We start from the raw sequence: 23,933 nt of genomic DNA on the forward strand, positions 1-23,933 counted from the left end.
CTAGGCCTCAACGCTCAACTTCTCCCACCGAGAAGTCATAACCCTTCCGTCCTTAATAACACCCAAAATACTCTCCTCCACTCTATCCAAAACTGTAATATCCTCCAACGGATTCCGATCAAGAACCAACAAATCCGCCACGAAGCCCTCTTTCACCTGTCCCAGTCTCTCCTCTTGCATCAGCAAACGAGCCGCATTGACCGTAGCACTGCGCAGAATCTGAATCGGAGTAAGAACCTTACTCCGAACAGAGAACTCCTTACTCTGGGCAAAATGCATGGGTCCCAAAAGATCCGTCCCAAAGCAAACAGTCACACCGGCATCAACAGCCATCTTCATAGCCCTAAGCCCCTTCTCAAGAACTTCATCGTTCTTCGCCGCGCCATCCGCCGGCAAGAAATTCATCTGCTTAGACATGACATGCGCAATCAGAGTAGGCGTAAGGAACACCCCCTTCTCAGCCATCATCGTCGCAGTCTCGAGATCAATCAAATTCCCATGCTCAATCCCACGCACACCTAGATTGATCGCCTGCTGAATAGCTTGCGGCGTATAACTATGACTCGTAACATAGGTACCAGCATTCCGCGCAACGGTTACAATAGCCTTAATCTCCTCATCAGAGAACTGCACATGCTCAATGCGATCTGTCGGACTCGCGACTCCGCCACCGCCCATGATCTTGATGAAATCCGCACCCTGGCGGAGTTCCTCACGCGCGTACTTGTAGCATTCCGCAGGCCCGTCGACGATCCTGCTAATACCAGATATCGACCCACCACAGCATAGCTGCTCTTCGTGGCGACCGCGCATGTCGCCATGGCCTCCAGTTTGGGAGAGTGCGTAGCCGGCCATGAAAAGACGGGGTCCGGGGAGGACGCCTTCTTCAACGGCTTCTTTCACGGCCAGGCTTGCGCCACCGCAGTCGCGGATCGAGGTGAAGCCGCGTGAGAGCATCGTCTTCAGGACGTGGGGCTGGCGCAGGAGAGATTTCCGCTCTGTCATGTCTTTGTAGGCACGTAGGTCGGCTTCGCCGGGGACCACGGCGATGTGGACGTGGCAATCGATTAGGCCTGGGCACAGGTATTTCCCGTTGAGGTCGATCACGGAGGAAGAGTCATCTTCACTCACGGTTGCCAAGTCGGAGGTTTTCACTTCAGTGATTTGGCCATTAGAGATGCGAACTGTGGCGTCTTGGATGAGCTTTCCTTCAACGGGGTCGATGATGGTCGTGTTCACGAAAACTAGGCTTCGGTGCGAATTGAGCTTCCAGGGCTTGATGATTCGAGAGACGTCCATTTTGCTGTTATAATGACTCTGTGTCAGCAATTAGGCTAAAAAAAAGGAGGCCAATGTGTTTCATGGATGGAACGAACCTTGGTGTGGAAAGTGACGGATATATTTACAGCGGGAGGGCCACCTTGCGTATTTAAATCAGCAACCCTCCACTAGGCTACTTCTATGCTGTGACTACTCCGTATGGGGCCGCGTATAACAGCCCATATCCGAATCCCGACAGCATATTTCCGCAGAAGCGAGGACAAGGATAGAACCAAAATCATATCTCGCGTCGTCCCAAGTGGATCCTGTTTCTGCCGACCCAGCCAATCGCAATTGAAATCCCCCGACAGAGCACGCAATTTGATTGGCTACTTCGGCAAGCATAGCGAGATTTATCGGGCTCCATAGATCTCCCCCCCGGATTATCGTTAGCGAGCTCTTAGCATCCGTATATGTCGCAACGGATGACGAGTATGCGAGGAAATTGAGCACAACATCCCGACGGAAGATTGTGATTGGAAACCCATTCTTGCGCCTTGATGCCACAACCAATTGATCCTCCAGGAAACGCGTAAGAACCGTCGCCAGGCACATTTAAATAGACCCCGGATTCTCAGCCGTTTATTTCAAAAAAGCACATGCCCAGACCTTTTACCATCGTTTGATAAACACTACACTCATCTAGAATGGGAACACTGGAACTCTCTCGGTTCGGCGAGAACGAGGAACAGAGTCGTGAGCCTGTATCTGCCTTGATACAACCCAGTCTCGACAACACCTCCCTATCACACGAAATCCGCCGCTACCCCAAGCTAGTAGCCTACTGCATTGGCATTGCCTTCGCCTACCTCTTAACTGGCTACGACACCGTCATCCTGGGAACAATAACAGCAGTCCCCTACTTCAGGCTCGAATTCGGCGAACTATACAACGACACCTACATCATCCCCTCGTCATGGCTTTCTGTCTGGAGTGCAATGAGCCCGTTAGGATCTATAATTAGCGCACCCGCTGCGGGCTGGCTTCAAGACCGTATTGGCCGTCGCTGGTCACTGGGTCTAAGCTGTTTCGTCTGCGGTGTTGGAATCGCTATTGCATTTTGTTCCAATCTACCCAGTGATATAAACTCCAGACGAGGAGCCTTTCTCGTTGGGAGGTTTGTGCAGGGGTGGGGTGTTGGTGGTGCCATGACCGGTGCGCAGACTTATTTGTCGGAGACTGTTCCGACGAGTTTGAGAGGTTCGACTATGGCGCTTTCACCAACATTTATGTTGATTGGGGAATTGATTGGAGCTGGTGTCATCCTCGCGTGTGAGAAGAAGACGACATCGGCTGCATTCTTGATTCCATTTGCGACTCAGTGGATTTTCACGCTTTTGCCCTTCGTTGTGGCGTTTGTTATACCTGAAAGTCCGTCTTATTTGGTTCGCAAAGGAGATTATGACAAGGCACAAAGTGCGATGAAGGCTTTGCATACTGAAAAAGTGGACGTGGCACCGCTTTTGGCTCAAATGCGCTTGTCAATTGCCAGCGAGGAGGAATTGTCTCGCGAGCTGGCGTATGTGGATTGCTTCAGGGGAACCAATCGGCGCCGGACGATGATCGTGGCATTCTCGTTCATGGTTCCTAGTCTCTTTGGAGTCCCGCTTCTTGCGAGTGCTAGTTACTTCATGCAGGTAGTTGGGATGTCGCCGAGCCTTAGTATCATTATCTTGATTCTGGGTATTGTGCTGGGTCTGTTGGCTAATGCTGTTGGTATTTGGCTTATGAGTCGGGCCGGACGGCGTCCACTGATGCTTTGGACCCTGGCAGTTGCGACCGTGATATGGCTGAGTATGGGGATTGCTGGTTGCTGGACTGGCAACGTTGTTGTTTGGTACGTGTTGTCACACAGGAAATTCTATCGTATCACTTGCTGACTGTAACTCTAGGTACACCGCGGTTTGCTTGATACTCGTGGTAGTAGTCTGCGGTATGGGCGTGTGGCCAGCGTCTTACGCGGTCAACGGCGAAACATCATCGCTGCGCCTCCGAGCTAAAACCCAGGGCATTGGTGTGTTGTGCTATATGATTTCAAATGTGGTTTTTTGCCTTGTCTTGCCATACATTTACAACACGGGTTCAGGTGATCTGAAAGGAAAGACCGGTTTTGTCTACGCTGGCTTTTGCTTCTTTGCTTGGACAGTTACATGGTTGATGATCCCTGAGATGAAAGGACGCACAGTCCTGGAGATTGATGCGATGTTTGAGGCTAAGCTTCGTTGTGCGGATTTTAAGAGTTGGTCTAGTCCCGTTGGCCCCGACAAGGAGTACGTTGCATAAATTTTGTTCTTAGTCGATAACGTCGTTAATTGTGCAATTATCAACGATGCAAGATATTATCAGCATAAATTTGAGCTCCTAGATATCATTTTGATAAGCATCCAAAACAGGAGGTCACTGTAATTTGGCTTTTATACTACTAGTGAAAATAAACTTTCCCGTAAATAGACTCGAGAGAAGTCATGTTTCTCAAGGCTTTCTACGGTTGCATCCATGTGATTTCTATACATTCCGCCTTCCCGATTAGGCTTAACCTCATCCTAAGGTACGCCCTGCTGTTGACACCTTGACACTTTAAAACTTAAAAAAAAAACCCTTAATAAAGTATTCTCTTTTCATATCTCGCAACTTATTCGGTTTTTCAGAATGATCTCAAAATCAGAAGTGACATTGATCCCTTGGGATCCGCTGTCTGAGTCCCACCGAGAATGGCTTTATAAACAGCGTGTGGAATGTTCTTGGGATATGGACAAGGTCGAAGAGATATGGAGAGATGCGCAGATTAAAGGCGAGAAATGCATCTATTGGATTGTAAGTCTTCGCAACAAGACGAATATCTGATGTTATCCCGGGTATTGAAAGCAGTGGAACATTAACGCGAGGTAACAGGTCCTCCCACCCAGTGACTTGGAGGGAGTTGGAAGTGACAAGCTGGTTGACACGGCTGCATCTATCAATGCAGTTCCACGCCAACCTTCACAAATAGAGTTTGTTCCTATTGGGCATATCTCTTTGGACTCGAAATGTCAAGAATCCGACCGTATCGAACTCGAAATTCCCACCGAAGGTGTCTTCTGGATCAAGACTTTCTTTGTCTCGCGTTCCAGGCAAGGCAAGGGAATCGGACGAGCAGCTATGGATGAAGTTGAGGGCCTGGCTGCTCGAGAGCCTCTATGTGCTAAGACTTTGCTGCTGTCCACACTTGTAAGAGAAGATCAGATGCGAGGGGAATATGCTAAGGTTGCGTTTGGAGCTTCCCCCAAGGTAAGAGCATCAGTCAGTTTGAAGTGGACTTGACTAACATTTTTAAGATTATCAACCAGGACTGGTATAGTAGACGGGGTTACAGGTCTATCAAGATTGTGGAGAACTTCTTCGATGTCAGGGATAAAACCGGCAAGAGATGGGACACGAAGGCCATATTCATGCGAAAGGACATTGCATAATACTTCCGTTCTGGGGGATGCTTGATGGATGGTCTTAGAGAGTTTACTCAGTTGAACACAATGTTAAACGTTAAAAGGTCGAATCAATTATTAATCCCGTACACTGAGACAGTAAGAGAAGAGACAAAATGAAAGCGCAAACGTTTTCCAAGGCCACGCGTATACAAAAGCTAGAAACCATCGCGTCAAACCAACAAACCGAAATTAAATCAAAACTGAGATAACATTGTCAACGAAGCCAGCGTTGTCAAAACAGTGAATCAAGGAAAGTCCTTATTTCTTATCACCGCCGCCCAGTCCCAGAGCACCAGTCAGGCTTCCGAGACCAAGGCCGTCGATCAATTTGTCGAGTCCAAGGCCACCAAGGATACCATTCAACAAACCACCAAGACCGAGACCATCGAGAAGACGACCAACCAGACCGAGAACACCGCTCAGCAGCAAGCCAACGGCAGCAATGATCTGGAAGAGAGGCTCGGAAAGGAGACCGAAGAGAGGGTTGAGCTTCTTCTTGGCGTGGGGCATGTCGGCGATAGCCTTCTTGCCGTTGTCAATGGTCTTGACTACGGTCTCGGTCAGCTCCTTGAGCATATCGGCGAGCTGGTACTCCTCAGGAGTCGCATCGCGAGTCTGGGCGCGCGCCTTGGCGGTTGCGGCGATGCGGCCATCGGGGTCGAGTGCGCGGATGGAGCCGTTGCACTCTTGGAGCATGCGGCCTCCCTCCTCGAGGAGAGGCTTCACGTCCTTGACCAGCTTCTCCTCATCGAGATCTTCTTTGGACTTGCGCTCGGCGGATGCCAGTTTCTGTTGACATGTCAGTGAAATTCTGGAGGATTCTGGAACATCTCGACTTACCTCCTGGATCATTTTGCAAATAGGCTTGACCTGCTCCAGAGTCTGGCGTAGGATGTGGCACATTCGCTCGGCCAGCTGGCGGTCCTGCTCAGTCTTGGCCGTAGCCTCCTGCTCCTCAGCAGTAGGACCCTCGTCCTCGGCCTCGGGCTCGGGAATGTTTTCGAGGAGAGTGCACTCGCCAATCTTGTTGCCCTCATTGTCAACAACGTAGCCGTTGTCATCAATAGCTTTACCGATAAGGGTAGCAAGTTTGCCCTCGGTCAGCTTGCCGATGAGGTTGCCATCAGCATCGCGGACATCACCCTCCTTGTTGACCTTGCGACCAGACATGGGGTTGATATCCCGCTTCTTCTCCTCGGGCTCCCAGCGCTCGGCTTTGCCGATGGTGTTGCCATTCTTATCGGCGACATCGCCATCCTCATCGACCTTGCGGCCAACAAGACGCTTCGCATCGCCTTCAATCAGTCGGCCAATGATCTGCTCGCCGGACATGACGACACCATCCTTGCCGACAACGGCGTTGTCGAAGCCGTAGAAAGGACCCTCAGCCTTCTCCTCCTCAGAACCGGGAACGAGCTCAGCACGGCCGACAATCTGACCGTTGTCACCCCAGATCTGGCCCTTGCCGTCAACCTTGCGGCCAGCGAGGCGCTTGTCACCCTCGACAATGCGACCGACGACAGCACCGGTAGCGGGATCGACGACATTGCCGCTCTTGTTGACAACCTTGCCCTCAAGAATAGAGAGGTCAGCCTCGGCAGGAGCCTCCTCCTCCGGGGCCTCATAGGGCTCAGCGCGGCCCTTCACATTGCCGTACTTGTCAGTGATCTCGCCATCCTCGTCAACGGCGCGACCACGGAGCTTCTTGGGGTCACCCTCAACAAGTTGACCAACGATGGAACCCTCGTCGTCCTCGACGAAGCCATCCTTGTTCACAAACAGGTTCTCCATGCCGGCGAAGGGGCCCTCGGGCTTGCTCTCGCGCTCGTCTTCGGGAATGAGCTCAACGCGGCCAACGACCTTCTTGCCGTCGTAGATCTCTCCATCTTCGATCTTCTTGCCGGCGAGTTCCTTCGGGTTGCCCTCGACGACGCGAGCGATGGGGAAGCCCTCGGACCCGATCACGTAGCCGGCCTTGTTGCAGGTGAGGCCGTTCAGAACAGAGAAGTCAGGACGCTCCTCCTCGGCTTCAGGCTCGGCCTCGGGCTCCTCGTAGCGGTCGGCGCGTCCGATGACGCTGCCGTGGCGATCCAGGATTTCACCATCCTCGTCAACACCGCGGCCGAGAAGCTTCTTGGCGTCACCTTCAACAAGCTTGCCAACTCGGGTTCCGTTCTCGTCCTCGATCCAGCCGTCCTGACCGACGACGAGGCCTTCAAGTCCGGAGAAGGGACCCTCCTCATCATTGTCGTCTTCGATGGGGAGAGCCTTGACCTTGCCAAGAACGTTGCCCTTGTTGTCCCAGAACTGACCCTTATCGTCCAAGGTAGCTCCAAGACGGGAGATCTTCTTGGGGTCACCTTCGATGAGCTCACCGACGGGCTTGCCGGTATCCCGGCCGATGATCCAGCCGCGCTTGTTGCAGGTCAGACCCTCGAGGGTATCCAGGTCCGGAATGCGCTCTTGGGCTTCCTCGCCAGCATCCTCGGCGACATCCTGGGCGTTGTCGGCGGCACCCTCGGCGGTTTCCTTGGCCTCATCGGCGTCGACATCGGGGACACCCTCCTGGGCCTTATCGGCAACATCGCCAGCCTCCTCGCCAGCGTCTTCGGCAGTATGCTGAGCACCCTCAGCACCGCCATCAACAGCGTCCTTGGTCTCACCAGCGTCGAGATTATCTTCAGCGTCTTCGAAGGTATCCTCGACATCCTCTTTGCCACCATCGGTCTGCTCAGTGTCACCACCGGCAGCCTCTTCAATGGCCTTCTTCTGCTCTTCGACGGGAACGAGCTCAACGCGACCGATGGCGTCGCCATCATCATCAACGATCTCACCGTCGTCATTGAGGGTATATCCGATGAGATCCTCGGGGTCTCCCTCGGTGATCTTACCAACAACCTGGCCAGCGGCATTCTTGATAACACCGCCGTCAGAAACGGGCAAGCCCTCGAGCTGCGAGAGGTCGGTGACAACTTCCTTCAATTCATCGGCCTTGGATTTCACACCATTGGGAAGGTTCTGAGCATCCTCGGGAAGATCCTGGGCCTGGTCTTCGACATCATGGAGGATGTCAACGCGACCAATCAGGTCACCATCCTCATCGACAATCTCACCATCATCACCAACAGTCTGGCCAGCGAGGTCTTCAGGATCTCCCTCGACGACCTGTCCAACGGGGTTTCCATCTTCACCAAGAATCTGACCACCATCAGAGACAGAAAGACCCTTGAGGGCAGACAAATCAAGAGGAGCGTTAGGCAAGTTGTTCTTAGCGCTCTGCGCACCCTGCGTCACATCATCCTTAGCCTGTCCAGCCTGACCCTTAGCCTTACCCGCAGCTCCAGAGAAACCGCCAAGAGGGGCAGCGGAGCCGGAAGCCTGGGAGACAGCATCATCATGAGGAGAAGCAGGTCGGCGCTGCTCGGAAGAGCCGGTCTTCTTCTTAGACTTGGGCGAAGGGGTCTCGGGGATAGATTGCTCTTCGTCGTCGTCGATAGGCTGGGGAGCCTTGGGAGTGAGTTTCTTTGGGGTCTGCTTTCCGGGTGTCTTCTTCACCGGCTTCGGGCTGTCAGCGACACTGGAGGGCTTGGAGGCGGCACTGGATCCAGAGCCCTTGCGAAGTTTGGCGGGGGTGCCGGCTTTCGAGCCGAGCTTGGGAGGAGCTTTGCTCGTGGCGGGGGAAGACATGGTTGTAAGCTTTTTTTTTTGGAGAGTCGGAGTCGAGGTCGATGTGTTGTGTAGATCGGATAAAAGGTGGTGGTAGGTTGATAAGACTTCCAAGGAATAGTTATACACAAGTATCTTTCGTAATTTGATATTCAACAGTCGTCAGGTTAAGTGACGTCGTAACAGTCATGAAGTATCTTGAGGTATCTTCGGCAGGTTCAATAAAGTAATGTACAATTAGGCCGAAGGTAAAGTTCGAGACTAATGCAGAGTTATTTTGATAAGAAGAAAAAGAGTTCAAAATTTTTAATGAAATCCTAGAATCCCCGAGAGAATCGACTGCTTAAATGAACATTCAGGGGGTTCTGATATCATAGCAAAGCTACAGCCACAGCAAGCTATACCCCAGGCACGACTGCCACAGAGCCTACTACGTCATGGGCTGTTGATATCATCGCGAGCTTCGAACACCACTCCAATCCCTGTTGTCCGTGTCGATGGGTCCATCGTCTGCGGGGGTGTTCAGGGTTTAGAAATACGGGAAGTGGCCACAAAGCCACATGGTGGCCGTTGCTAGCATCGCTGGCATCATAATAGCGGGTCGCCCAGCTCTGCAGATGAATGGATATGCACCTAGCCGATGAGGGTATGTAGCATGGGCGCGGACGAATCATGAACGGAGGTCGGAGGTGTGGCTGAATCGAGGTGTGGCAGGATGGCGAGGTGGAGTACAACGTGGTGGTATGGAGTCTAACATGACGCGGGTCTTTCAATGCCGTACCACTCTTTGCCTGTGGCGCACATTTGCGATAGATTACCCGATCGAGGATCTTGCTTATGATTTGCACGGTGCAATGTGTCTGTACTACGATGCAATTCTCCGGCGCTCAGAATCTAGAGTAAAATTAGTCTCCATGAATGTTCAGACGCCTTCAGAATGTTCAGAGTGAGCCGGATACTACCTGTGCGAGTCTGCTGTACACGCGTACTTGCTCAAGTTTCAAGTTTGAAAAATCTCCGCAGCTGTCAGTGACTGGGTATCGGCACGTAGCGAGCCATGGAAGCTCTCACGTCTGGCCCTTTCGAAACAACGGGGACCCAATCACGATACGAATTGGCCTACTGCCAGGGGTCCAGTCTTTCAGCCTTGATTTGGCCCCGCTCCGACTGCCTGTCAGCCTGTCAACCTGCCACCCCCTGTCAAAGTCACTGTGGCTCATTGTCAAGAAGTGTGGTTCAGTGCCAACCTCGATGTACACTGTGCATCCTTGATTGCCGATAGCTTCCCATTAGAGAGCGGTAATCATCATTACATCAGATGTGCAGGTGTTACAGTTCAAAGTTGGGCGCTAGGTTGGACGGTGCAACTATACAGCCAGATTTCACGTGCTGGTTTACCTTGTTGCCTGCCCCAAAGTGTTCTGGACAGATAGACCGGAGAATAACTTGAATAGCAGACATTTTCTCCGGTCTAGGCCTACGATGACGATACAATAAATTCTTGTTATAGTGCTGATAATTTCCACCAGGCCAACTTGAAACATACAGCAGTGACCAGGGGACCGCCTTGCACACTATCGCACGTGCGAAGGAGAGGGTCGAGCGGAGCACAAGCCACCGGGGCGTCGGCCGGATGAGATCATGATCGATCGGACGATTCATCATTTTTAATATAATTATAGTGGAGCCGTCAGCCACACAAATGATCCCGAGTCCGAGCTGATATCATCGGGGCAAATCAAGGTAGAAATGGTATGTTCACTTAGATTGTTCTTCAGGGAATTACAGGCATTTCTCCCTCCAAGTGGAAATATGTCGAGAAGTTGTTTTCCCTGTGGCACGATCTTGAAGGCGTCGGAGGCATCGATCGATCCGCGACCGTTGGCGTGGGTTTACCCGCTGGGAAATCCCCGACAGGGTAACAAGGTTTGCCCTAGTGCTAACGGTGCAAATCAAGTTTTATGGGCCGCGCAACGAGGTCCTACTGTTTTTAGAAACTGGGGCAAAATTCTTGGAATTCTATTAAGCGAAAGTGGAGAGTTAATCTAATATGCCGAGCACGAATCTATTACCCAAATTATACTAGCCATTTCTGCCGGACTGAAGAATGGTTCAGTCTGTTCAGCCCTGTTGAACGGTCACGTGGACACGCGCTGCCAAAATGACCTCACGTGTGGCGTCACGTCGAGAACACGTCTTTATCCTATACCCTCCATTTCTATCTTTTGTACGGTGATGTTCTGCGAGCGTATGGCAGGACGGATTGACTGGTTTCGGATCCAAGGAGAATGATTCGAGACGGTCTTCTTCGTGATTGAATTCCGCATTGCGCCAACCAAATTATCCCTTTGACAGCACTTGTCGGGAATGAGAATCGCGAAAACTGACCGAACGCCTAGGTCAAAAACGCCCAAATAAACTATCAAAAAGCAGGAATTAACACCAGGCCAATGCAATTCCGAGCAACATTCATCAAGCAAAAAATGAACTGGACATGTCGGTCCGCAGTTAACTTGACCGAGCCGCGTAAGCCCAGCCAGTACGTGCCAGGCCCCGAACTCCTTGGGACCCGGTATCAACGTGGAATAGTGGGCTGTAACCGAATGCCGTGGGTCGGAGAGTCGCGCCTTGACTGAACCGTTCGGATGGCTTCAGCTTCGATAAGGTGTTTACTGACGAGGTGTCGGATATACTCCATCGTCCATTCCTGGCACCGTTTATTCGTCATCTATCCACCAAATCAAGTCAGTATAGAACGGGAACGAAGGTGACGCATCCTCACGTCATTAACGGGTGCTAAAAAGTTATCACTGATCCCGGGAGTGGGTATCTGAGAAGCCGCAATCTCGAGGTTGCCTTTCGGGACCCCGTCGCTACACTTAACTGTAGATGTAGAATCGACGATGTTCTCAGACTCGACATGACCGATCTCGATCATAGCGTATTTCTCAGTCGAATCTTCGCGCGGTGAGTAGTTGCGCTTGAATTCTAGGATGTAGCCTGTCATGGGTGCTCCGACGGCTTGTATCAAGGTTCCGCGATCGGTCTGCCCGGCGGCAGGAACAAAGATCGCAAAGTGCGCTCGTTGCGCTTCGGCATTTCGAGATGCGATGAGATAGATGGCTCTAGAAGACATCGAGTGTGACAAGGTAGTATAGATGGAAGAAGAAATGGAGACGGGCTTGACGTAATACTTAAATGGATTGCGGGTGCCTCCACTGCGGGGTACACCCCCTCCCCCTGGCATCGTTAGATGCTTAGGTCATTTGCGTATCTTGAACCCATTCTTGATGACGAAATACCCAGGTACCTACCAAATTTATTCGTTCTGACTTCGTGAAAATATTACAGAAAGCTGGAAAGTCACTGTGGGTCGCTTGATGGTCACCCGGAACCTTGAAACACACCCCACGATGTAAACCAGAGCATCGCTAGTCAAGATCTCGAAGCCGCGTTGTACGGATTTTGGTTTGGCTGATTTCCACACAACGGATAGGGGCATCTATCCTGAAGACAAACAGTGCAGTATTTCACGTCATAGCTCTACAACCAAGTCCACTTAGAATACCAGTTTGGAAAAGACTCCTTTACGACTGAACCAGACACAGATTAGGCTCAGGAACACCTGAGTGGATGGACGTCCATGGTAGAATTTACTTTCCAGTATCGTTGTAAGCTTGGGCCTCGCAGCCAGCATAGAGCCAAAAGCCTTGTCAATCCACCATTCCTCAATCTCGCCGACAGGGTTTCCATCCCAATCAACCAACTAGCCATCCAGACCAAAACCAAGAACTTCCGGCTCATGAACATCAAGTGAAGGAAACTGCGGTGATGCAAGGGAGAACAGCCCTCCGACGGCCTCGAACAGGACTTCCTCATACATTGTTTCCGCCCAAGCGCCATAGACACCCCGTAAAACCATTCCTTCGCCAGGAGGGTAGAGCTTATTCTGCATTGCAATATGGTTATGTCCAAGGACAAGGGAGCGATTTCGGTTTGTCACAAAGCGGAGAGCATTCAACCATTCGATTCCGAAAACTCCTTCAAGGGCAATTATGCGCTCCCCACCCTGGCCGTCAATCTTAATGGACTGCGGTTGCGAATCGAGTAGCGAACCGCTATGGGGGCCAATTGATTTCGGCGGTCGGTCTGAATAGCGGATTTTGATCCCCTGTAATTGAGTATCGCCGATTATTTCGGTGATGGCGGCAAGCTCGCTCTCATCTTTGCCGAACACAAGCGCTTCCATTGCGACAGGGTCAGTTGGTACAGGCAAAGATGGAGTAAATTGAACAAGGGACACTTCTCCGGCGATGATATCTTGTGGGGGCAGCTCGTTCTTCCACATCTTTGATCCGATGTTCGAGTGCGCATAGAGAATCTGGGATTGTCGCCTACCCAGTTCTTCCGAGTGCGGGCAAAGATTCGAGGCAGGTGCCTGCAGCAACGACAAAGAGACTATCTGGCCCTCCATGGTGAGTTGCGCCATGATGCCGACAAGAAGAAGGTTGTCTCTGGCATGAAATATCTTCAGAATCGGTGTGGGATTACCAAGCTGGTGAGACATCCCACTGAGGAAATGGATTTTGACTCCCACTATTTCCTTTTCCACGGTTCCTTCGCCCTTGTATTCATCACGGAAGCTTAGAACAAATCCAGCAATCCAGTCTCCATGTTTAATTTTAACATCGTCGCGGACGTCAAAGCGGTCTTCGTGACCTATGGTTTGCTCTGGCCTTTTTTCCTTCTCAAGATTGTCGCATCTTCCGAGACCCGAAAGGATGCCCTCTTTCGACCAGAAAAAGGATAGGAGTGGGAGGTTCTGCTGGATATCTGATATGTTCTTGACAAACGGCAATGAGACTGTTTCCAGGCAAGCCGGTAAAGGGCGGGCAAAAGGCTGCATCAACGACGTGACAGCATTCTCAACGATGGAGTCTTTTTCTCGATTTTTGTGATTTGAGTTTTCCTTTTGTAGCTTCTCGAAAGCTCCGGCAATGTCTTCGCATGTTTCCCAGATTCTTCGGCGATTTTTCAATACCCCAATGTATGCCCCTTCGCCGTCAAGTTCACTCGCGTTTTCCAAGTCTGTGTACACTCGAAGCCAGTCTATTTTATGCCCAGGGCGATCATTTGCTTCTTCAGGTAAGTCAAAGATCCAGGGCATGTTGTGTCTCACTTTCTGTTTCCAGAATCCACTATCGAGGTCGAGCCGAGCTGCGGCTGGACTGGCGTGTCTGAGAGCTTCAAGAGAGACCACTGGTAAACGGATCATGATCAAAAATAACAGTTCCGGAGCCAAATTGGCAAACGGGTCGCCGCAGCCACTGAAGTCTTCTGATCCAGTCCTAGGGGGGTATCTGTTCTGTTGATCTCTCATTGGCAGTAAAGGCTGTTGAAAGTACTCCACTAATTTGCTCGATTCCATCGGATTCAGCAAAATGTGTTCGCTATCAGCAGATCTCGACAACACAGCATCGAACTCGCCGGAATTCTCACCGTAGTTCATGCGAGTTAGCCTTGTTCTGTCATCTGATGCCTCGTCTGCGAACTTCATCAAAGTCTTGTAGAGAATTCCATTGTCGACATCATGAGCTGTGCGCTGTAAGCCCCATTGGATGAGGACCTTCTTCAGGAGTTGATAGCATGGCTCATGGATTGGGATCGCAAAATCAATTGATCGCTCATAGTCGAACCTGCCAGACATCACTTAGTTACAACCTGGGCTCCGCTTGCAAATATTTCCATAACATACACTTTGATACGTGCTCGGCCATTTCGGTACTGCACTTGATTCTCAGTTGGAAAGTTGGGGTCGGTACCAGGCTCGACCTTGAAAACACCAGCATCGACATAGGTCGCTGGGCCGGAGATAAACACCCTGGAATAACAACACGCAGTCAGCTCCCTCAGATATTGTTTGGAGAACAGACTTCTCGAACTCGCGGTGGACTCACTTGTTTGTGGACGATGCATGATGGTTTTCGCCCAAAATGCGAGAAGTATTACCAAGCCAACTCATCTGCGAGAGAAAAGGTAAATCCTCCTCAGTAACCCACCCCTCCGGACAGAACCATCGCACTGAGTGTGGTGCACCGCAGATGACACAGTAAACATCAAACCTGGGCATGTTGATGGAACTGTGAAGATGTCAATGGGAAGACGCGTCGACACGATGGCACTCGTATGGACCAACGTCTGTGGGGCGGCTCGGTGCCTGGATGAGATGTGTGGAAAGAGCACTCGACAACGCCGGTAACGAGAGTGAATGATCAAAAAGGTGGTGCAAGTAGTAGTTTATTGCCAGTAGCAGGTACGTCGAAAGAAGAAGAAGGTGAATTAACACAAAGACTGAGTTGTTGGTCAAATCACGTGTATCGAGCCTGTCTCATCCATGAATCAGATTCATGAAACATGACATGGATCTTTGCGAGATTACTGAACTGAAGATAATTATCTAGGCCTTGGATTGTAGTATTTATCAATTTCCGCATCCTTGTCGAGCTCAGCATACTCCTGACGGTCAATATCTTGGAGTCAAAACAGAACTCATAAAAAGCCATGACTGTATATATTGAGTAAACAGTTTCAAAAGACTAGAGTATACCGAAAGAACGAGCTACACTATGCTGACTTCATAGCGCAGCTCAACCCCTTCCAGTTTATATTTCTCCCATGTATATTTTTCAAGCATCAACCTCCGACTCTACCAATCCAGTCCTGCGCTTCACATCCCCAAATAACGCGATCGGAAGGGCCATGACACCACACAAAGTCCCAGTAACAAGAGTCATAACACCCCAGCCCGCATGAACCATGATCCAACCTGCCAAAATCGGTCCCAGCAATTGACCTCCCGCAAACGCCATATTAAAAAGCGCATAAGCCTGCGCAACCGGACTCTTCTCACCAAATGCCCCTGGAAATTCAAGCTCAAAATCCTCTATTACCTGGAATACTTCAGTCATGGACACAACCTCGATAGTCACGACTGCTAGTCCAAGGAGAAGGAGGAGACTGATGAGCAGAATTATGTGGGCGATTGTGTAGTCTTCAACGAAGCGCATTAGGATCCAGCAGGCCGATGCTAGTAAAAAAGCCGCTGTGCCTAATGGGCGTATCCCGAGACGGGGGATTGCTTTGCCAATGTAGACTCCTGTGAAGCTGGGTACGGAGGAGGCGACGAAGATTAGGCCGGCACCACCGGAGGACCAGTGGAATGTTTCCATGACGTATAGTGGGAGGGTCTGTTGGTTTGGGATTAGTATGGGTTAGTGGGTAAATTGAGGGGTATGAATCGCATACAGTCTCGAGGGCAGCAAATGTGACAGCCATGACGACGGTTGAGGCCAGCGCAAGGGGAAGACGTGGAGTTCGGAGAAGATCGAAAACAGTTGCTTTTCGCTGATTCGTTTCCAGCCAGCGGTCCACGGAAGGGGTGGACGCCAGGAGAGTAGCGGATTCACTGTGGACATCGCGGCACGTTGATGTCGAATATTCGGAATTAATCTCACTGCGGTCACCAAAGGTGTTGTAGCCATTATGGTGACAATTCGGCTCCTGTTCAAAGAGACTGGGCTTGCCCTTATCCATCGTTGCTTCACAATTATCAGTCAATAGTTCACAGACATCGGGCCTTAAGGACAAGACTTACCTGACCGTTCAATCATCGCGAACCGCAACACAACATCCACAACAATCAACCCCGCAGGAATCGCAAATGTTCCTTCAAATCCAAGCTTCTCATACATGATCCCCCCAATGGTTGGACCAAGTAGAAAACCCCACGTCAGCGCAATAGTCGTATGACCCATTGCCTCCCCAACGCGCTCCCGTGGAACATTGTCCGCCACGATAGCAAGCCCGACCACCCATACCGCAGCCGCAGAGAGGCCCTGCAAACCGCGCGCAATAATCAGGACCGTCATGGAAGATGCCAAGACGAAAAGAAGCGTCGACGCTCCCAGCGCAACCAGTCCGACGACAAAAGGCACCCTCCTGAATCGACATTTGTCGGCGAAGTACCCAAACAAAGCTATTTAAGTTTCAATTAGCTCGACCCAGCAAGAAGGGTAACGCAAAACTCACGCGATCCGACAAGAAGCGTCCCTCCGTATACAGCGAGCAAAACCGAAACCCACGATTGAGCTGTGTCATTGATTAGCTAGGGGAATACCGAGGGGGTTGGGGATAGGGGTTACCATCTTCCTCACGAGCACCAGCACGTTCAACAAGCGCAATAGGAATAATCGGAACAATCTGACATCTGAATCAGCTTGTGGCTTCGTGAAGGTTGACAAGGTTCGTGAACTTACCATGCCATAAAGGAATACATCCTGGGAATGTTAGCGACCGCACTGACCCCGTGGAAAATTTCTTACTGTAAATATGGCGATTGACACGACGACGACGATAAATGTCTCCGAGGAGCGGAATTTCCGTAGCCATGGCTCATTGCGTCTGTCCTCCATGTTGAACTGAGGTGGGAATGATAGGAAGAGCTCAGCTCAGCTGGGGGGAGAAGCAGGTGGGGGTTTCCGGGTGCATGAACATGATCAGCTTCGCGATCGGCCTATCCGCCCCTCGCCGAAGCGCAGGTGGCTGATCATGCATGTTCATAACTTGTTTTGGCTGCAGATCATTGACTGGTAGTCTTTCATGGTGTTCGTGTTTTAATCTTGAATGGAATCCCCTCATAGAAATTGCTTTTGTTTCAATGCTGTGTGACATTACTTTCGTGGACGTGGACGATCTCTCCCGCGCCGATCGGGTCCATCGAACTCTAACAGATTACTCCCGCTCACGGATCCTTGTGACAACGTACCCTTGCGTCTACTAGATACGCATAAACATACAAGACAGGACTATGTAGAATAAGGAAAGGCCGTTAATTGGATGTATACCCCCAAACTAGAATTAAAATCTCTGCAGCTATGAAACCTGACACTTCAAACCCCGAGATGACTAATTTGGCAGGAAGAAGATGCCTAGGGGGTTGGTGGTACCAATTCCCTATAATAGGATAGGATAGTGTCCTATTCTTAAGAGGCTCTTAAACTGTCCACTTTGAAAATAGTATACGTGCTTCTGATTAGTCTAACCAGAATAGATTGCCCATAGGTTCTCTATAGCCTATTTCTTGGTTCATCGGTGGTCTCACAAACTTTACACCGCTTTCTAAGCAACAGGATTTGTAATGCTGCGGGACTCTCAGCTAAGTCGGCATATGCGACCGCACGGGCTTCGGACTACAGTTGATGACGAGATTGATAAGCCTGCTCGTCACTTACTTGCGGTAGCTGGGCAAGCACTTAGCTAACTAGGCAGATGCAGGGCCGCGTTGTAGGCAGAAGCCGGGCCGCGTCGTAGGCAGTCCCCAGGTCCAATCAGCCCTGACACCCTTGATAGCTGCAGCTATATCCCTGACATCCTCGATAGAGTTTATGCTGCAGCTATATATACTTGATGGAAGCCCATTATTTATTCGTCGTTCTACAACCTCCAGCTCATCATCCGTTTTGATCTCAACAGAGACAAAAGTTTCACCGAAATCATTGTACCACGTGTCTATCCAAACCACCCCATAACAATTCGGAATAAAGTCAGCATCCTACCAACAGCGCAACAGCATCTTCAATTATGCGTGTTCTCGTTCTTGGTGGCAGTGGACAGACTGGTCGTCTCGTCATCGATGAAGCATTGCAGCGCGGCCACAAGATTACAGCCTTGATTCGTAATCCGTCTGCACTTCCAGTTATGGAAGGTCTGACTATCGTGAAGGGCACACCAGTGGAACCTTCGGACATTGAAAGCGCTTTCACCGCAGTCCCAGGCGACCTCCCAACTGCTGTCATCGTCGCTCTTGGATCCGCAAAAGAAAAGGGGACTCGAGTCATGTCTCAGACGCACGAAAACCTCGTCGCTGCTATGAAAAGACATGGCATTTCCAAAATTGCGACAGTATCTTCATTTGGAGTTGGATCTTCTCTCGCAAATATCACCGTGATTATGAAATGGGCAATTTCCAACACCAGCCTTGGGTATTCATTCGCGGACCATACTCAAGTCGATGGGATACTCAAGAAGAGCGAATTGAACTTCGTGCTGTTGAGGCCAGTGAGACTGACTATGGGAAAAAAAGCGCCCGTTCGGTTCCTTGGCGACGATGGGAAAGGACTCGGGATGTTCGCGGGCCTGGGAGGGATTTCGAGGGCTAGTGTGGCAGCGTGTCTGGTGGATGCTGTTGAGAAGAGCACTTGGGATCGAAGCACTCCTGTGATATCGAACTGATGGGGTGTCAGAGTGTGGGCATCAAACCATTCGACAGGGAAAGATACGCCATGAAAGATTGTGCTTTATGGAGCCTTACTTATTAGTTAATGTATGCTTTCGGACATAATCTCGTTCAATCGGAAATTTATTCAATTCTGCATTTGTTAGTGGCTTCTACCTTACCGAGGGGGTCTTGACCGGCTTGATTTGTAGGAACTACGCGTCATCACAAGATCAGAATGTTTCTAAATAGTAATGAGTTTATTCATGAGTTTATTCATTCGTCATTCCTTGCTTGGGGTGCGAAGTACGTATTGGCTGACTTCAAGATTGCCGAGCCAGTCGAGCAATTCGTGTCTCATCGATCTCACATCATTGACTTTATCAAAGGTCCTGTTTCCCGGAAGAGCGCGTTTGCTCTTGCCGTCTTATAATTTCGCATTCCGGAGGTTCCTGGCAGTCGGCCTGGACCTCTTGTCGCCTTCGAGCATAAAGTGCCGCACCCCTCGCAGCCGCAAATGTAGGATTCAATGCCTTGGAAGAATTCGCGATCGTCATTTTCAAATCCGGAGACATTATAGGAGATAATTCTGAAAGGGCATCTTTTAGAACAGCCAAGAATTGAGGATTTGTTGCGCTCTCGCCAGCCAGAAGAACGTGAGTCACGATAAATTCGGATTCCTGCGGTAGCACTAATAATTGTTGGCGGAGGCGGTCCCGCTGTGCCTGGGAATCGTTTTGGAGAAGACGATCTAGACCGACCTCAAAATCAAAGACCTGCGCCTCATCATTGGTTACTCTAGCCAAAGCCTCGCCATTAATTGGGGTTGAGATAGCTGTATAGAGCAGATGGCGAGAAAAAGAAACGAGCAAGACGGCGGGGTAGGACAATTGGTCGTAAAACTCGTCTGTACACTCGAAGATATTCTGATAGTTTTTGCAAAGCCCGTAGCCATTTGCAACGTAAACAGCGTCTGCCTCGATCAGACGGCTAGGGTAGTAGAGACTGTCGCCTAGCCATGTCCTTAGACCTAAGTCCTCGAGAGCGGCATTTATTGTTTGATGTTCAAGTGACGATATGTCGGGAATCGTGACGGCAACTCTATCAAGGGCACAGAGTATTTCCCTCTCAGTTAAATCCTTGAGCTCTCGGAGCAAATCGCTGATAATCTCAATGCCATCTTTTGCCGAGTACCCAAGTTTGTAAAGCCAGCGGCCACACTTTCGCGACCATACATCAGAGATAGGAAGCCACTGAGCGATGTGTTTAAAGAGAGTCTTAGTTTCATCTTCTGGCTCAGGTGAGCTGACAAGACGCGCCATATACTCGAGGTATTCTGGATTTCCCTGAACACGGGCGATCTCGACAACACTTCCACTATAGTAATGAGCCACGGCTGTTCTGTCTTGATAATGAGAAAAATCCAAGGATTGAAAAGGGAAGCAAGGCGCTCACCCGTAAGATGGAGTTAGATCGAAGCCGACCCCCGGAGCATCGTGAATCTCCGTAGGCAGGCACGATGCACAGACGGCGCGAGGACAATCATACAAGGCGTTGACTGATAGCACACAGTGAGATGATAGATATAATATCCACAGTAACGTAGGCATTTGTGAAATGGGCTTCAGGTTCATATGGATCTCCTGGTTGTTAGACGACGGTTGAGAGCACTGTTTTAACCGCTTGTCAACATGGACAGAGCAGAATTCTACCGCCTTCTTAAATCCCTCAGGCTGCCCAAGAAAGGCGAATCCTACGTGGCTTTTCCAAATTCCACCTATCAGATTCTTAGCGTGATACTTAGGCCAGATATCTACGTTTGCGTCTACTAGATACGCATAAACATACAAGACAGGATTAGAATAAGAAAAGGCCGTTAATTGGATATAAACTCCCAAATATGCAAAGCTATATACAAACCCCCAAGATATGCCGTGCGCCATGCTAGTGGAACATTCAGAAATTCTGACAGTCCATAATTATACAAAAGGGGACATAAATCCCGAAAAAAAGTGTTTTTTTTTTTTTTTTGAAACAACATGCTTCGTGATCATGTCGACGGATCAAACTCGTACCGGCGCCAGTTATCGCTAACCCACCATTGAGCCGCGCGAGCGGCGTCATGCGTCCACTCAACGGCCTCCTTGCCATGTCTTGTGGCGATGGCGGAGACGAGAACGTTCAACGAGAACGACTTGATGGCTTCTTCCTCTCGAGGGTCCTTCCCAACGTCGGTGAAGCGCCACTCCACTTCGGGGACAAGAGGGACGATGAGGCGGTATTTTTTATCGGCTGAACGCATGGCGACCATCGAGCCTCCGGTGTTCATGACTGTGAACTGCCAGTAGGACTTGCCATCTTGCTTTTCGATGATCGGTCGGATGATGGACTGGCCTTCGTACATGGGGAGGAGGTCGCTGATAGCTCGGGTGCTGTGCTCGTCGAGAGATCCGGATTCCTTGAGCAGGTCAAGGATGGTTGGCAGAATTTGAACGGATGTCACGGAGGAGTTCAGTTCGATGGCTGGAAGCTTGGGGTGTGCAAAGACGAGAGGGACGTGGAAGTTCGTGACGAGAGGGTTGTCGTAGGGGGTGACGTTGCCATCTTCGAGAAGGGAAATTCCGTGGTCACCGGTCAGGATGAAGAGGGTCTCGTCGGCGATGCCGGTCTCCTCGAGGATCTCCAGAACTCTCGCGTACCATTTATCGTTAAAGTTGATCGTGTTGAGGTACCGGTTCAGTCCGTCATTCTTGCCGCCGAAAGAGTTCGTCGCGGATCCCATCATTTCGCGGTATTCAACACCCGGAGGGAGGTCCCAGGGGTGGTGAGTGATACCAGTGAGGTGAGTAATGAAAAGGCGCTCGTGGTTTTTCTCGGCTTTAATGATGGCGTCCTTGAGATAGCTGCCCATTTCCTTATCGGCATAGCCCCAGAAGTTGTACTTTTCGGCCTTCCAGGTGGTATCGTTGGCGTGTTGCACATCGATTCTCTCCGACGTGAGGATGTTCTCATCCTTGAAACCCAGGGCTGGAGTAAGACGATCCTGGTGGTCATACGTATCGGTGATAGTCTGCATGAATCGGGGGCGCCACGGCCAGTCGATGAAATTCTTGCTCTTGCTGTTGTTGGTGCCGGCGCTCAAGACATCGAGGACGTGCGGCATGCAAGGCTGGTAGATGTGGTGCTCGTATTCGTGGTTGAAATCGACAACCAGAGGGGAAAGACCACAAGTAGTGCCCTCGATACTCTTCAAGGTAAAGGTTCCCGAGGTGTAGGAGTTGGTCATACTGATACCACCGTACGGCTTGACAGGGTGCTTGGGGTTCAAGCCCGACTGGGCACCGGTCAAGCGTTCCGCAGTAGGAGTCAATTGCGTCAAGCGCTTCTGGACCCTCTTAGGGATTTTTTCGTCACTGTATGACTGCTTGATTCGGTCGTGGAAGTAACTGCCATTCTTGAAAGGGAACACATCCTGACGAGTGCTTTCCATTTTGAACACTAGAACGTGCTTGATCTTGACGTCTCCCTTCGCAAGCACGTCGCGCAGAGGCTCGAGGATATCCTGATCGAGGTTGGAAATGTGGAGGGGATCTTCGGTAGCGTTGTAGTGCTGGTACTTGTCATCCTGCCAATCTCTGAATCCAGGCCATTCGCCTTCGGGAAGCCAGTCGAATTGAGGAGTCGCAGTCAAAGCCGTAGTCTTGCCGTCGATTTCGCAATGTTCGGCCATGCCCGCAAGCTTGCCTCGAGAGTCCACTCCGGCAAATGGAGAAGCGACGATCGTTTGGGAAAGGAACCAGTATGATTCGTCGTAGGGGCGAACGAGGCGAAGGAAGAAGATCAGGCCGGTTGGGATCATGACCAGGGCACGTTTGAGCCAAATTTTGGAACGGTTATTCTCGACGGGAGGCGGAGGCAGAGGCGGGTGGTCAAGAAGAGGCGCGGCATGCAGTCCAGCCTTATCCTCTTCTTCATCGTAGTCGCCGAGTGGTACAGGCTCGTAGATCTTCAGCCGCTCGAAAACCTTCCTTCCTCGGCCCGATCGCTTAGCCACCATGTTGACCACCATGTTGACCAGAGGCTTGCAGACAGCCCCGAGAACCGTGGCCCAGGTTCCGATGATATAATCCACGACGTTGTAAATATAAGGCGTCGTCAACGCAGCCGTGATAATGTATAGAATTTCGACAATGATGAGTCCGGTCAAACCGGTGAGTAGGGTATGGATCGATGCGGGATCGCGATTGAAGCCACCAGCTTGGCGCCAGTGGATCTCAGCACCGGTTGTGAAAAAGAAGGAGGTATTCGCGGCGGCCATAACGGAGAGGATGAGGCTATCGGAAAACACCAATGTTAGTGCGAACTCACTCGGCCGAGGCAAAAAATGGACCTACCTGGCACAAATCACCACTGCCCCCGCCAAAATGCGCACCCATAACCACTGGAAGTTGCGAGTCAAAAGATGCCCAAAAAATAGGAAAAGCGCATCCTGTCCGAAGAATGTTGAGCCCCAAAGTAATAATTTTCCGAGCGGCACAGAGTCGTAATGGGCGTAAATATGCAGAAGCTTCGCGCAAATCACCGCAACGAAGAGAAAGCCGAACCAAAATTTGCGCGACGTTTCCCAATGAATGGTGGCATACAAGCCGCGCGCAGGCAGAGCACAGCAGACAAAAGTGAGGCAGGCCAATGCCCGGCTCGCGAGCATCTTGGAAGAAGTGCCCGAAGTGGCCCAGGCCGGGTTAGAATGAGGCAACATAATCAGAGACTATCCACGCCGTCATGAGAGTAGAATATAGCAGCGCATAGATTCGCAGATGCAGCAAGATCAAAAAAAAGGGACTCGAAAAAAAACCCTGAAGCCTGGCAAGCGAAAGGACAATAAATAGAATATGGGGAAAAGCCACCTAGGGACAGGATTAATCGCCAAGATGGACTACAGTGAGCCACAGCCAAACCCGAGCCGCCATTCTCTCCATTCTCTGGTCCCAAAGGCATCACAATTGCTGGTGGAGCGCGACAGGGTTTCATCCTCGGGCTTAGCCTTCAGGGTCATGCGGGCCATTTCCTAAACGAGGATGTGGAGACAATCCACCGAAGCCCGTTCAGCGCCCTCGTTTTTCATTAGCCGACTCGTGTCAGGGCCACTGCAGTCTCGGACGATGCTTTCTTGCCGAGTCTCCGTGCGAGACTTCTCCACCCGTGAGTCT

The 23,933-nt window shown here is 50.7% G+C and overlaps 10 protein-coding genes across 10 annotated transcripts; 3 read left to right on the forward strand and 7 right to left on the reverse strand.

Moving 5' to 3' along the window:
* N7498_000285 (metal-dependent hydrolase family protein) lies at window positions 1-1,299 on the reverse strand (the record flags this gene model as incomplete). The annotated part of the gene is made up of 1 exon (XM_058447348.1): window positions 1-1,299. The coding sequence occupies one exon, from the start codon at window positions 1,297-1,299 to the stop codon at window positions 1-3; it is 1,299 nt and encodes a 432-aa protein (XP_058312759.1).
* Window positions 1,300-1,967: 668 nt separating this feature from the next.
* On the forward strand, window positions 1,968-3,603 carry N7498_000286 (uncharacterized protein; the record flags this gene model as incomplete). Its single annotated transcript, XM_058447349.1, has 2 exons — window positions 1,968-3,157; window positions 3,213-3,603. The coding sequence occupies 2 exons, from the start codon at window positions 1,968-1,970 to the stop codon at window positions 3,601-3,603; spliced, it is 1,581 nt and encodes a 526-aa protein (XP_058312760.1).
* A 366-nt stretch (window positions 3,604-3,969) lies between these two features.
* Window positions 3,970-4,769, forward strand: N7498_000287 (GNAT family N-acetyltransferase; the record flags this gene model as incomplete). The annotated part of the gene is made up of 3 exons (XM_058447350.1): window positions 3,970-4,134; window positions 4,213-4,587; window positions 4,635-4,769. 3 exons carry the CDS (start codon window positions 3,970-3,972, stop codon window positions 4,767-4,769), a joined length of 675 nt encoding a protein of 224 aa, XP_058312761.1.
* A 273-nt stretch (window positions 4,770-5,042) lies between these two features.
* N7498_000288 (LEA domain protein) lies at window positions 5,043-8,471 on the reverse strand (the record flags this gene model as incomplete). Its single annotated transcript, XM_058447351.1, has 2 exons — window positions 5,043-5,573; window positions 5,625-8,471. 2 exons carry the CDS (start codon window positions 8,469-8,471, stop codon window positions 5,043-5,045), a joined length of 3,378 nt encoding a protein of 1,125 aa, XP_058312762.1.
* Window positions 8,472-11,025: 2,554 nt separating this feature from the next.
* Window positions 11,026-11,586, reverse strand: N7498_000289 (uncharacterized protein; the record flags this gene model as incomplete). The annotated part of the gene is made up of 2 exons (XM_058447352.1): window positions 11,026-11,178; window positions 11,233-11,586. 2 exons carry the CDS (start codon window positions 11,584-11,586, stop codon window positions 11,026-11,028), a joined length of 507 nt encoding a protein of 168 aa, XP_058312763.1.
* Window positions 11,587-12,216: 630 nt separating this feature from the next.
* N7498_000290 (uncharacterized protein) lies at window positions 12,217-14,580 on the reverse strand (the record flags this gene model as incomplete). The annotated part of the gene is made up of 3 exons (XM_058447353.1): window positions 12,217-14,146; window positions 14,206-14,331; window positions 14,408-14,580. 3 exons carry the CDS (start codon window positions 14,578-14,580, stop codon window positions 12,217-12,219), a joined length of 2,229 nt encoding a protein of 742 aa, XP_058312764.1.
* Window positions 14,581-15,136: 556 nt separating this feature from the next.
* N7498_000291 (MFS transporter) lies at window positions 15,137-16,921 on the reverse strand (the record flags this gene model as incomplete). The annotated part of the gene is made up of 7 exons (XM_058447354.1): window positions 15,137-15,697; window positions 15,756-16,048; window positions 16,096-16,485; window positions 16,539-16,598; window positions 16,652-16,709; window positions 16,766-16,786; window positions 16,832-16,921. 7 exons carry the CDS (start codon window positions 16,919-16,921, stop codon window positions 15,137-15,139), a joined length of 1,473 nt encoding a protein of 490 aa, XP_058312765.1.
* Window positions 16,922-18,089: 1,168 nt separating this feature from the next.
* Window positions 18,090-18,740, forward strand: N7498_000292 (NAD(P)-dependent oxidoreductase; the record flags this gene model as incomplete). Its single annotated transcript, XM_058447355.1, has 1 exon — window positions 18,090-18,740. One exon carries the CDS (start codon window positions 18,090-18,092, stop codon window positions 18,738-18,740), a length of 651 nt encoding a protein of 216 aa, XP_058312766.1.
* A 366-nt stretch (window positions 18,741-19,106) lies between these two features.
* Window positions 19,107-20,333, reverse strand: N7498_000293 (uncharacterized protein; the record flags this gene model as incomplete). Its single annotated transcript, XM_058447356.1, has 2 exons — window positions 19,107-20,100; window positions 20,179-20,333. 2 exons carry the CDS (start codon window positions 20,331-20,333, stop codon window positions 19,107-19,109), a joined length of 1,149 nt encoding a protein of 382 aa, XP_058312767.1.
* Window positions 20,334-20,773: 440 nt separating this feature from the next.
* On the reverse strand, window positions 20,774-23,431 carry N7498_000294 (uncharacterized protein; the record flags this gene model as incomplete). Its single annotated transcript, XM_058447357.1, has 2 exons — window positions 20,774-23,057; window positions 23,118-23,431. 2 exons carry the CDS (start codon window positions 23,429-23,431, stop codon window positions 20,774-20,776), a joined length of 2,598 nt encoding a protein of 865 aa, XP_058312768.1.
* Window positions 23,432-23,933: the final 502 nt, after the last annotated feature.

This window comes from Penicillium cinerascens, assembly GCF_028974065.1.
Source record: "Penicillium cinerascens strain IBT 15544 chromosome Unknown contig_16_segment0_segment0, whole genome shotgun sequence".
NCBI classification, from domain to species: Eukaryota; Fungi; Ascomycota; class Eurotiomycetes; order Eurotiales; family Aspergillaceae; genus Penicillium; species Penicillium cinerascens.